Genomic DNA, 13,808 nt, shown 5'->3' on the forward strand with positions numbered 1-13,808 from the left:
TTCTAGGGAGTTTGTGTGTATGTTACAGCCCGAAGTGTGCCTCTTGGGAACAAATCACATATTCAGTGTTTTACATTCATAAAGGTACTTTTCATGTCTTCTTTGTTACTTTTACATAATAACTTTTTCCAAATAGTAGCAAATTAGATAGCTCTTAACAGTGTTATTAGTAATTTTTTGGAGACGGGGTCTCCCTTTGTCACCCAGGCTGGAATGCGGTGGCGTGAATACTGCTCACTGCAGCCTCAACCTTACGGTCTCAAGTGATCTCTCTCCTCAGCCCACCAAGTAGCTGGGACTACAGGCATGTGCCATCATGCCTAGCTGACTTTTGTATTTTTTGTGGAGATGGGGTTTCACCATGTTGCCCAGGGTGGTCTTGAACTTCTGAGCTCAAGTGATCCACCCGCCTCAGCTTCCCAAAGTGTGGGGGTTATAGGCACGAGCCACCATGCCCGGCTGAGAGTATTATTACCATGGAATCAATTTTAGTCATTTCATTCTATATCTATATACTTACAGGATACATATTTCCTGAAGAAAGTTGCCAGTGGTGAATATCAAGTTAGCTAGTTATTTTTATATATCATATATTTTTATCCTGGCCTATATATTTTTCTAGGCTTGTGGACCAGTTCTAAGGAAGGTATTTATCCAAAGTGTGTTTATTTGCTTTTTAGTTATTGCTATTTGGAAAGTATCTATAGATTTAACTTACAGAGTTACATAGGGTTTCAGTTAAAAGCGTCCATGATCTCAGACCTCAACAGGTTTTAGATCTAAGATACATTTATTCCATTTCACACATCTATGGCCCAAGATATTGATAAACAGTCTAGGGAGAAGCAGTCAAATGCCTGACTAATTTCTCCTGGTTCTGTAGTCGATCACAGTGTGCCCTGTAGTAGTTTTAGTTTGAACCATGCTAAGGAGTAATTGTTTTGCTTGTTTAATTCCTTAAAATGAGTATCTGTGCAGTATATACTATAGGTGTATTTAAGTTTTTTTAAAGATGAAAATTTTTCCAATTTTAAAAAAAATTATGCCAAGCCACACCAGAGCTGCTTATTCTATAGATGGACCTGATATTACCTCCTCAGTTTAGAGATCAAGGTAAAAAGGTTTAAGAACTTAATGGAGAAGCTAAAGTAACTTCAGAACTAGACATATATACTATTCATACTTAAGCTGTATAAGTTTGAGATTTTTGTGGAAAATTTTCACACGTTTTTCTAATGGTTTATCTATTGATCAAAGCCAGTAAATAAAACTTTTCTGAAGATTAAGAGTTAGAAAGTAGAGAGGAAAGGCCGATATACTGAGGTTATTAGCTCGACTAATTCCCTTCCTACCTAAAAGTGGGATTTGTTAGTGATTTGGAGAAGTCTCAGAGGGTCTTAATGACTGCATGTGTGTGGCGGTGAGCCTTGAGGAATGTGGGCCAATGAGCCATGTGGTCATCTCTATCTCTTGGATCTTTAAGTAAATTCCTTCAGATCCTCTCCTCCCTGAACAATCTACCTGTCATGGTCTAAGATTTTAATAAGCCCAGAACAACTACTGGAGTGTGACTGCACTCAGATTATCTGCCTTCAATGCTGGTTTTTGGAGAATGAGGGGAACCATGAAATCTAGAAGTCTGAAGATGCCCGCTTACCAGTTTCATGGTCACTGAAAATACAATGTGTTACATAGTCACTGCCTTGGGTGGAGTTCCAGTTCTTTGTTTAACATTCTCTGGCTTCATGTTCTCTCTTTGCAGGACACAGCAAGACCTTCACCACTTCTCTTGAGAATGTTGGCTCACACGTGACAAAGGGCATTACTTTTCTCAACCTTGGTGAGTGATGGAGACATCACACCCCCTGCTCTGAACACTTCTTCCTAGGCATGGTATACCTCAGCCTTCTATACTATCCTATTTCTCATGCCTCTTTGAGACTTGGATTGTGATGACAATCAATGACCCACTTGAAGTCTGATGAGAGAAGATTTTCTCTGGAACACACCCTTCCCTCTCAACTCCTTAGCCTTTGGCTTGAAAGGATTGGGGGATGTAGCTTCCCTTTTTAGAGAACCTGGGCTGTGAGCTTTCTTATGTTTTTTGGTAGCAGCCTAAAAAGCCATTTGTTAACATAAAAATGATAACTTGTATGAGATGTTCCCAAATAGCCCATGAGAAATAATACATCATGTTATCCCTTGATTATAGAGAGGACGGGGCCTCTGGGAAATTGTCTATTTCCTGTTGCTAATCTTGAAAAGCTTCCAAGTCCCATTAATGATTTATGGATCAGCTTGGGTTGTTTTCATTGAGTAAATATGGCACAGGGAACCTGAGTATAATGAGGAAAATAAAGAAAGGGTTTGTTGTACCTCGCCCCCGAAAGCTGCTTTTCCATGCCAGTTAGGATGTGGGGCACAAAGTTTAGCACAAGACTAAGTAATGGTTTACTTGCTTACATATGGAACATGGCATATGGAACATTTCCTTTAAAAAAGGAGTTTCAGGTTTAGAGCATGTAATTCTTTGATATCTTTTTCCATCCCTATTCCACAGTCCATCCACTGTCATGACGCATGTTTGGGAGAGTGCAATGTGAGGAAACTGAGCAAAGTTATTTTTATTTTGAATGATACCATTGATGAGGTTGGATACTTATGCTGAGTGGGCCAGTATGGGCAAATTTTAACATGATCTCTGAATTTGTGGGAAATTGCCTTAGGGAAGCCTGGTTCTACGGCTTCCTGTAATAAGAGAGATAAATATTATAGAAGGTTTCCTGGGTCTGGGACTCGATTCTTATCAGCAGTGCTTTATCAGCATCCCATCTCAAGAGTGATGTGGGAAACTTTCCACTAAGAAAACAGCACTTTGTGAGGGCAAAGGTATCCTTCCTTTTTTTACCCCTGGGAATGACTTGCAAAGGGCAGGCAAGATTTAATCTGTGTGGTCTTCAGCATGTGGAGAGGCCAGAAATATAAGCTTTGTAAAAATAGGCTATCTTAAACATGTTGTCTTTCCTTCTTAAGCATATTTTGTAGGCACAAAATCATAGTCCAGTTTAAAACTTCTGTACAGGTAATTTTTATGACAACAATATTGTTTGAGTAATATATTTTTTGCTATTAATTACATACAATTTCCCCGGACTGTCACCCTATTAAAATGGGCTTATATTGATTAAAATATTAAAAAATAGTTTTTTGAAAATTTCCATGAACCCCAGATACTTCTGTGTAAGAAAGATATGTTTATAAATAATGAGCTACTATTTATTTAATGAATACTATATGTTAAGTATTTTACTTGTTGTCTTGCTCCCTACAGCAATTCTGATTGGTGATATTATCCCCATTTTACAGATAATGAAACTGAGGCTCAGAAAGAGCTCTATACTTAGGCTTACTTCAGTGTCTTTTATCAGGGACACTAGATTATTAATAGTTACTTTGTTTTTTTTTTTGTTTTTTTTTTTGAGATGGAATCTTGTTCTGTCTCCCAGGCTGGAGTGCAGTGGTGCAATTTCAGCTCACTGCAACCTCCACCTCCCGGGTTCAAGCAATTCTCTGCCTCAGCCTCCCAAGTAGCTGGGATTACAGGCGCACGCCACCATGCCCGGCTAATTATTTTGTAGTTTTAGCAGAGACGGGGTTTCACCATCTTGGCCAGGCTGGTCTTGAACTCCTGACCTCGTGATCCACCCGCCTCGGCCTTCCAAAGTGCTGAGATTATAGGTGTGAGCCACTGCGCCCAGCCTATTAATAGTGTCTTTAAACATTTTGTAATTTTTGTTTTCTTAGCATTTTATTTCAACTAAAACTTTATCAAGTGTTTTGTTTAGAGGTGTTGTTCTAGTATTTTTCTGTAATGCAATCCAGAATAAACTGAGAGAAAATGAAGTGAAATGATCCCATCAGTCACCCAAATGGTATGCAACATAACTGCCCAAACTAGAAAAGATAATTAGTGTTGTCCATGTTACAATCCTAGAGTAATTTAAAAATATTTATTCATAGAATTTGATTTTTATCTTAGAGCATTTTTGATATATTTTTAAAAATATAAAACTTCAGTCTAAATGTTTTCAAACATTAAAGTTTTAGCTAAATATAAGTGACTAAAGTATTTTCTTGAAATTATAAGAAGTATCCATTTTACATGTGGCATATGAATGTACGTATAGCCTCTGCTTATGTGTAGTACCTTTTCTTCTCCATATAAGATCTTTATTAGAAAAGTCAGCAAATAAAATATAACAAATCTGTATAAAGAGTTCTTTCATCAAATCTTCCTAGCAAACTTTTTTGTTTGTTTGTTTGAGACAGGATCTTGCTCTGTTGCCCAGGCTGGAGTGCAGTGGTATGATCTTGGTTCACTGCAACCTCTGCCTTCCGGGCTCAAACTATCTTCCCACCTCAGCCTCCTGAGTAGCTAGGATTACAGGCGCATGCCACCATGCCCAGCTAATTTTCTGTATTTTTTGTAGAGATGGGTTTTTGTCATGCTGCCGAGGCTGGTCTCGAACTCCTGACCTCAAGTAATCTACCTGCCTCAACCTCCCAAAGTGCTGGGCTTACAGGTGTGAGCCACCGTGCCCAGCCTACCTTATTTTGTTACCTACCTTATTACCAAAATAATACCCTACCTTATTTTGTTTTTAACTGACAAATAGTAATTGTATGTATTTATGGAGTACAATGTGGTGTTTTGATACCTATATACATTGTGGAATGATCAAATCAGGCTAGTTAGCATACCCTGTATTAGTTTATTGTTGCTGTAACAAATTATGGCAAACTTAGAGCTTCAAACACCACAGATATTCTCTTAAAGTTCTGTAAAGTTGGAAGGTCGAAATGAGTCTTGAAGGGGCCAAACCAAAGTGTGGGCAGGACTGGTGCCTTCTGGATGCTCCAGGGAAGAATTTGTTCCTTGCGTCCTCCCTCCAGCCTGTAGAACAAGCTTGTCCAACCCTTGGCCCATGGGCTTCACACAGCCCAGGATGGCTTGAATGTGGCCCAACACAAATCTGTAAACCTTCTTAAAGCATTATTTTTTTTTAGGTTTTAATTTTTTTTTAGCTTATCAGCTGTTATTAGTGTATTTTATGTGTGGCCCAAGGCAATTTTTCTTCTTCCCAATGTGGCCCAGGGAAGCCAAAAGATTGGACACCCCTGACTAGAGGCTAGCATTTCTTGGCTTGTGGCCACTTCATTCCAACTACTTTCCTCATCATATGGTCGTCTTCTCTTCTCTAGTCAAATCTCGCTCTCATAAGGACTTTTGTGCCTACCTGTGTCTACCTGGATATTCCAGGATAGTCTCCCCATCTCAAGATTCTAGTCACATCTGCAAGGTCTCTTTTACCCTATTCACAGGCTCTGGGGATTAGCACGTGCATATCTTCAGGAGCCATCATTCAGCCTACCACAGATACTACTGACCCTTTTGGTGAGACAAAAATTCCCTGCTCATTGAGGGACTGAACATCCATCCCTAGAGCCCACTCACCAAATGCCAAATAGGAATCTCCCTCTCCCTACCTCATGATGTGACAACCCAAATCACTGTCATATATTTTCAAATGCCACCTCCCCACAGACATAGTGCCATCCTAATTAACTCGTTAAGTGGTACAGCTGGGAGGTAACTAGGTCATTTGATGCCGATACCCTTTCCATTATGTCCCACTGTATTGTTGTTTGTGTTTTTCTAGTAAAGTGTTGCTATAATAAGACGATTGCAACCATTTGTGCTAAGCACTTTAGCATCATTTAATCCACGTTGACAGAAAGGACACTTCTAAGTCAACTGGTTTGAGTTCTATATTCTCTTTCCTTTCCACAGAATGCCTTCTATGCAAATGATTAGCATGTGTTCCTTCATTTCTTAGGAAAAGGAGTCTAGCTGGCTCACTTATAATCTAAATGTTTCATCTATATAAAATTACTACTGTGTGAATTTCTGTTTTCTAAGATCCTAGAAAAAGTATTGGCAAGGGCTACTTCCACCCTCCATTCTCCAGAAACCTATTTTTTATACCTTGTCTCCATCTGAGTACAAATGTTCTTGATACAAAAATATCTAGTGCAGGGACTGAAGGTGTGAATTCTAGTCAGCTTGATATGCAAGGAAATAAATTAGTACTTCACAAAGTGTTAGTGTGTCTGCAGAGATTGTTCTGATGAATGTCGATTTAAAGGTTCTCTAAACAAAATGCTTCTGTGATGATGATAATGATGATCAGTGGACGAACATGGGCAACAAAATTTTAGAGCTTCCCCAAACTGGCAGAAATTATGAAGAAAATTCCCAATATAAGCTGTTTCCAGCCTATCAGATGAAGGAATAATTCGTGTTGCTTGGTATTTTTTATTCTAATTTGCTCTGAGATCATTTAGATTCACATAAAGCCACAAATCACTTAGAAACAAAACTGCAGGTATAAATTAAGATAACCATAGCTAAATATCTGAAGAAAATTAGCCAAAGATGGAAATAAATGAGGTTTACCTAGTAAGAGAAATGTGGCTGGGCATGGTGGCTCATGCTTGTAATCCCAGCACTTGGGGAGGCTAAGGCAGGAGGATTGCTCAAGCCCAGGAGTTCAAGACCAGCCTGGGCAACATGCCTGTAATCCCAGCACTTTGGGAGGCCGAGGCAGGAGGATTGCTTCAGCCCAGGAGTTCAAGACCAGCCTGGGCAACATGGTGAGACTCCATCTCTATAAAAATAGAAAATATTAGTGGGGTGTTGTGGGCACAGGCCTGTAGTCCCAGCTACCTGGGAGGCTGAGGTGGGGAGGATCACTTGAGCCCAGGAGTTTGAGGCTGCAGTGGGCTGACATCACACCACCGCAACTCCAGCCTGGGTGACAGAGGGAGACCCTGTCTCAAAAAAAAAAAGGGCTGTCATTAGATAGCTTATTACATTGGTAAAACTTTTGCCTTTTGAGATATTCAGAGAAAAGCAGGGATAATGTGACGTTCTGTACCTGTGCAGCTCTTACCACATGTAGATAATGTAAATCTTTCTCTTCTATAGACTATTATGTGGCTGTTTACTTACCTGGTCATTTCTTCCACCTACTTAATGTTCAACATCCAGACCTGATCTGCCACAATCTCTTTCTGACAGGTACGGCTATAGTTTTTCTCTTGTAGAGGTGGCCTATTTGAGTTTGTTTTGACTTTAATATCTATGTTTGGGTGAAAGGAGTTTCTTTTATTTGCTGATCTACTGTGTTTTTTTTTTTTTTTTTTTGCCAGGAAATAATGAAATGATTGATATGCTACCTCATTGCCCTTTACAGTCATTGTCAGGGTCCCTGGTATTGGATTGTTGTTCTGGAAAGCTCTATAGAGCACTGCTCAGCCAGTCGTCTTTATTACAGCTTCTGCAGAACACTCGCTTAGACTGTGAGAAGATGGCCGCGTTGCACTGTGCGCTCTACTGCGGTCAAGGCACGCAGTTCCTGGAAGGCCAGGTGAGAAGATAGCTCATGTTTTAAAATGGGCAGATAGACGACACTGATCATATTTATTTTGTGGATGAAAATGGTCAGGAGTTATTTTTATTTAGTAACAATTAATTGAGGTGTACGGCCTTGCTGCTGACATCGTCATCTTTTGCGCTGCTTTTCTATGGATCCCTACCAGGTCTCACACTCAGGGTGTTTCTGTTCTTTTGGGTACCCCCGTTTTCCATATTGGGAATAAAAGTTTAGCTGTGTCAGTAACATTTCAATGAAGAGCTCAGTAAATAAGGCGTTTCTTAAGTAACTACTTTTTCCTCCTGGTCCGTATTTGATCTATAATTATCAAAAGGACTAAAATCTGGTGGCAGATATTTATTACATTTGTAATAAAAACAGCTTACATTTGTATTTCACTTTAGAGTTTATTAAGTACTTCCACGTGTGTTCTGTGTTATTTTACAGCTATCCTGTGATGTCAGAGAAATCTCCTTATCAGATGTGGTTAAGATCAATGAGTGGCTGGTTAACTACAAAAAAAAAAAAAAAAAAGAGAGAGACATTAGACATTTTATTTTAACCTGAAACATAACAATGTACATTATTCACCCATGGTTTGACTCAAGCCTTTCTTTGCACATCTGCTAATTGAAGTTCAACATCATTTTTCTTGCATAAAAGCACTAGTAATGAGTTACCTCTAACTTCCTGTTACTTTTTAAAAATTTTTATTTCTAAGGATATAGTAATTTAAAGACCCTTACAAAGCAATCTGTGTATACTAGGCATTTTTTACCCAATCTTTTTTAGTTGTTCCCCCTAAACCTAGTTTTCTAGTGTTTTAGAGACATGCCTTTGACTCTTTACAAAGCATTCAACTTTTACTGACCCAACGACACTCTCTGCATCCACATTTTACTTGTCTGTAGTAATATTGTATTACCTAATTTTGAAAATAAGTACAATACCGTAAATAGGTTTTGAATAAAACAGCTTACTGGTAGGAGCAGAAGTGCAAGTGTGCACCATGGTTAGGCGTGCCTTATGATATCTGCCAGTGCTGTGATGGCAAACATTCCTCTAGCAGGTGAGGATGATTATGGAGATGAGCGAGTTGATGGTATAGCAGGGATTATCCCTCCTTCGGGAAGCAGCGCAGTGATGCTCACAGACGTTAACTGGTGTGTCTGTATTCACACCCAGGACCCAGCTGGAATTCACACCCAGCTCTGCTGCCCCCAAGCCTAGTGGTTTTGTTTTGCTTTTTTTCCTGTATCGCACAGCTCTTTCCACTGGTGCTTTGCTATAACATGACCTATTCTTGCACAAACATTAGGTTGAAGAACGTTTATTTGGTTTCCAGCCAAGGAGATTTATTAAAAACATGTATAAAAAGGATCTCACTTATAAAATACTGTTTTACCTACCCAGAATTGCATTATGTATCTTGAAGATAGTGTAGAAGTGAGTCTATTCTTACGCAATTCTAAAATAGGTATAGAATGCAAAAGATTCATGTATATTTGTACTTCTTTGGTAGTGGAGGCACAGAGCAGATTTAAATACCAACAGAGTTCTGTCTGACTTTTTAAAGATTATTCAATGGATTTCTGAGAATGTCTCTGCCTGCCATTCATTTGACCTCATTCAGGAATTTATAATTGGTAAGTGTTGCTGATGTTGCAGCTTAAGTTGAATACTTGACCTTTTTGCTTGAGGGAAAGCAGTAAATTGATAATGAATGCCTTAACCTGTCCAAACGCTGCTTTGGAGCACATTTTAAAAAAAAAAAACCTCTATCGGAGTCAGCAGCTAATTAAATTTCATTCTCTTGTGGTTTTCTGAGAAGCTATGGCTGTACAGAGATTGATGAGATACAAGATAGGATCTTGATTCTATAACCTTATTAGTGATTTTTTTTTCCAGTAAGATGTAACTTTCTTAGCCCAGTTTTGTGTTGGCTGGTGTCGTATGAAGTGATATAATATCATTTGGGTAGATATGGTACTAAGTTATTGTTCTCATTGTAAAAAGCAGAACCTGAACGTTTTAGTCAGTAGATAAAATCATAATGGTTGCCGTTTTGAGGATGAGGGATAAGACAATGAAAACTTTGTTGGTTTGCTTGTTTTGGTTGAATTACAATGCTGTCATCATCTTATTAAACCACATCTTTTTTTCCCCGTTTTAAAAAAATCTACTCAGCTTCTTCATACTGGAGTGTATATTCAGAGACAAGTAACATGGACAAACTATTGCCACATTCCTCAGTGCTCACTTGGAATACAGTAAGTTAACACTGTGCTGTATGCAAATAAAATCAATTCACAGTTGTGGGTCAGTTGTTGGACACCCCTCTTATAGCCATCAAGGTCGTGATTTCACTGCTGTTTTGACTGATAAAGAACTCAGTTGGATTTTTTTTTTTTTGGCAGAAAAGTAATAGCAAATCCCTGCTATTGGCCAAAAGTATTTGTATAAAAACAGTAAAACCAAAGCAGCAGGTACACAGGGTATTTATTATTCTTCCTATTATCAGGCAGAACTAAACCTCTATCATGGTATTTTTATTTTCTAAGTGACTAGACTGGATTAAATTATGTACTAGGTTTATATAAGTGAGGAATGGGTGGATTGCTGCTATCATACTTGATAGATAAGGACCTTCATGACCCCTTTTTCCAGCCCCATTAAAAAGTCTGTAATAACTCCAGAGCTTCAGGATCAGTAAAAGTCAGCAATCTTAGGCACATTCACCCCAACTTACTTTTTCTCCCTGTCGGTTCTGACTCCCTGCTTTTAAATTAGGATGTGCTGAGCTAAAACACTGCTCATTTTCTCTTGAATATGGTACAGTAGACAGAGCTTTGCTGGCCCAGCAAGTGAAAACCATACATAGGCTGTGCCTGAAAAAGTTCTGCCTCATGTTTCTTATTTAGATATTAGAACTACATGCTTGCTTTTGAGGCAGAAGTTTATATCAAAAAGGTATTTAGAAAAATAAATTGAATTTAAATAACACAGTCATAGGAAAATATGTACTAGGGTAAATGGTGACACTTTATGTTTAGACCCTGTCTAAATATAGTCCTTAAAAAAGATGCATCAAGTGTGTTTGATTAATTTCTAAATTTTTGGTATGCACAGTGGCAGTGCTTTCCTAAAGGCCTTTTCTTTGTCTTTTACTGTCGTGGTTATTAGATTTTTATGCCCCACCTTAGAATTTAAGGGAAAGAAAGGCCTGAACTTGTTCCCTCTCTAGGCGCCCACGTTTTTCTTTCAAAACACATGTGAATAGACATGCAGACCCTGTGGTCATATGGCAGGAAGTCTGCAGGTTACACCACCCCAGAGTCAGGAAATGCACATCTCCGCTCCCTCCCTTAGCAATCCCCTGCTGTTATGTCCTGTGTTCAAAGTGTCCAGGAGGCAGCTGGGACCACTGGTTCCCAGGGTTGTGTTAAAAGACTGAGCCACATGTTAATTGGATGTGGTGTGAGAATATCACCCTGAGGGTAACGCTTCCCTTTTGCACTTCTCAAGATTGTGCAGGGCGGAGCAGCTATTGTGGACACCCACAGGGTGACATCAGGAAGTCCAAGAAGAGCGATATAAAGAAACCTGTGGTTATAACCTCTCTGTACTGAACTAATCTTGGGGTTTGCCATGTTGCTTTAAACTTCTTGTGGTTGGACTAGGTTACCTAAAAGGTCTCTTCTAATCTTGAAAATCTATGAGTCTATGCTTATCATTAGCTGTGATGTAAATCATTTATTTTTCTCTAATCTGCAAATGTTCTTAATGCTACAGCCTTAATAAAAAGTTTCCACAGGAGAAAACATGGATTTCACATTTTTGTAGGAGACAACTGACTTGGATTTTTTAAGTTAATAGAAAATGTGATGCCCTTACGCATAGATAATCCTGAATTATGTTTTGCAAACAACTATACCTTTTTTAAAATGCTATTTATAACCAAAACTGTAATGAAATTTTAATATTTTTTGAAGTATCCTCTGTAGTGATAAATGAAGCACACAATAGATTCTTATCACGGCTTTCAACTGTCACAATGAAGAACTTAGTTGTTTGCATGTTCTGAAAATTTATTTCTCTGTCACTATGATACCCTTTTTTACAGGAATATTCTATATCAGTAAAATCTCGGTCATTTAAATTATAGACAAGTATCAATTTTTATTTCTATATTGCATCTCCTAAAATATTTTCTTATACACTTATCTATCTTTTTTTAAGGAAATGAAAGCTGATTTGACCAGATGAGAGGCTAATTACATAATTAACATACAGATAACACTTTTCAAAATAATAGTGAATAAAAGGCAATCTTGAAAGTTTATCCTTTTATTAAATTTCTGTTTTAATGCTCACTAGTTAGCAGAATGCTATCATTTGCGCTTCTTGAAATGAATTGTTCACCTTTCAGATTTGCCATGATGATAGCACTGCAGAAACTTTTTTTTCTTTGGAGACGGAGTCTTGCTCTGTCATCCAGTCTGGAGTGCAATGGTGCAATCTCAGCTCACTGCAACCTCCATCTCCCAGGTTCAAGTGATTCTCTGCCTCAGCCTCCTGAGTAGCTGGAAATACAGGCACCCGCCACCATGCCTGGCTAATTTTTTTTTTTTTTTTTTTTTTAGTAGAGCGGGGTTTCACCACGTTGGCCAGGCCGGTCTCAAACTCTTGATCTAAAGTGATCTGCCAGCCTTGGCCTCCCAAAGTTCTGGGATTACAGGCACGAGCCACTGTGCCTGGCTGCTGCAGAAACTTTTTTATGGGGGGTTCCTACCTCTGCAATTACAGAGGACAATGAGGTACAGAAAAATTATCCAGTCAAGTCATGCAAGAATCCCGTTAGTCTTGGTTCCTTCTGGTGAGGTAGGAGCCAACTATAATACATTTAAGTGAAAGAAGAGAGAGGAAGGAGTATTGATAATGAAACATTTCCCCTTTATCATTACATTTGGTGCAAACATAATTTGCCTCATTTGTTCTTTAATAGAAATGTATAAAAAACCCTATTTGCTCTCTATTTCTTTGTAATAGTCTTTTCCTTTAATTTAGAGACCCTGTCACTTATTATAATTGTGACTTTAAAGAATATGTCCCTTCCTGAGGCAAGAGATAAGCTATATTCACTGTTATTTATGTCCTCCAAGGTTTATTTAAAGTAGAAGTTAGAAACTGGAAGCTGCCCTCAGCTTCTGTCTGTGCAGAAAACACTCCCTGAAAGCTTGAGCTGGTGGTAGTTCATACACTGAGCAGCTGTGTGTGTGTTTTTTCCCCACTATAGGAAATTCCTGGAATAACTCTTGTGACAGAAGACATTGCATTGCCTCTTATGAAGGTAGGTCCCTTACAGCGAGAAACAAAAGTACAGACACATGACTAAAGCTCTGCTGCCTGAGTATTATGGTGGTTCCAAAAGGGATTGCAAATTGGCAGGGAAGGGAAGGGCAAGGCAGTAGGGTGGGTTTTCTGGAGAATCCTTCCTACATGGGTGAGTGATCACTGAGTATATTATGGCAATTCTCAGGAATGCTCTTTGAAGAAGGAAGTTTCCTGAAGATAGGAGAGAATTACAGTGCTCAACTTAAACCTTCCAGAACCAGCACTTGCCACTGTGCCTCAGACCAGGCTGTACTGGGGGAGGTCTTGTAGATGATCTTTGGAGAGGCTGGTAGCTGCTTTTACTTTATTTGCACTATTACTCCCTCAAAATGAGCTTGTGCGCGTGCACGGGCGCGCGCGCGCGCGCACACACACACACCCACACACACAGAATTTCCAGTCTTAAAACCATTAAGTAATGTGGGCTAGGATTATCTAATTTCCTTCTGGTTCTAAAAACAGCTTTTTTGTTTCTCAAGAGTGATCTGTGTTGGCCCACTATGTGGTCTCCATCAACCTCTGAACATTAAGCTGTAGCTGTTAGTTTCTTTCTGCAACCTGGTGGCTTCACAATAGTTTTGGAGTACCATAGGAGAATGGGGTGGAGTGAGTAGAAAAGGATATGTATGTAGTTAAAACTAGGGGAAGTATTTTAGCACAGTTTCCTTGAAGCTCTTTTGTTGTTTTTAGCATTTAGCATTGCCTCCTGTTAATCATAGCTTGAGGTAGACTGGGAAATCTCAACTTCTGGCAGCAGGGAGCTCAGGGTGCTGACGCCTTTTATTTCCATTTGATTCTTTTGTATCTGTGAAGGGCAGGCCAGGCCTGGACAGCTAGGGGAAGGCTGTGGCGTTTGAGGTCACAGTGATTCACTGGGGGCAAGAGAGGGTAGATCGGGGGCCAGGTTAGTGGTTCTAG

General features: G+C 39.2%; 1 protein-coding gene across 2 annotated transcripts in view; it reads left to right on the top strand.

Annotated features, from left to right (window-relative positions):
• GSAP (gamma-secretase activating protein) overlaps positions 1 to 13,808 on the top strand; it is a 101,012-nt gene that overhangs the window by 54,387 nt on the left and 32,817 nt on the right. The window contains exons 13-19 of one of the 2 annotated variants that reach the window (XM_030825353.1): positions 7 to 84; positions 1,763 to 1,840; positions 7,049 to 7,141; positions 7,273 to 7,490; positions 9,019 to 9,142; positions 9,684 to 9,766; positions 12,793 to 12,846. In XM_030825353.1, coding sequence (XP_030681213.1) covers positions 7 to 84; positions 1,763 to 1,840; positions 7,049 to 7,141; positions 7,273 to 7,490; positions 9,019 to 9,142; positions 9,684 to 9,766; positions 12,793 to 12,846 — 728 coding nt within the window. The remainder of the gene's footprint in view (positions 1 to 6; positions 85 to 1,762; positions 1,841 to 7,048; positions 7,142 to 7,272; positions 7,491 to 9,018; positions 9,143 to 9,683; positions 9,767 to 12,792; positions 12,847 to 13,808) is intronic. The other variant, XM_030825354.1, reaches the window with a different exon arrangement.

Source organism: Nomascus leucogenys, chromosome 13 (assembly GCF_006542625.1).
Source record: "Nomascus leucogenys isolate Asia chromosome 13, Asia_NLE_v1, whole genome shotgun sequence".
Classification (NCBI taxonomy): Eukaryota; Metazoa; Chordata; class Mammalia; order Primates; family Hylobatidae; genus Nomascus; species Nomascus leucogenys.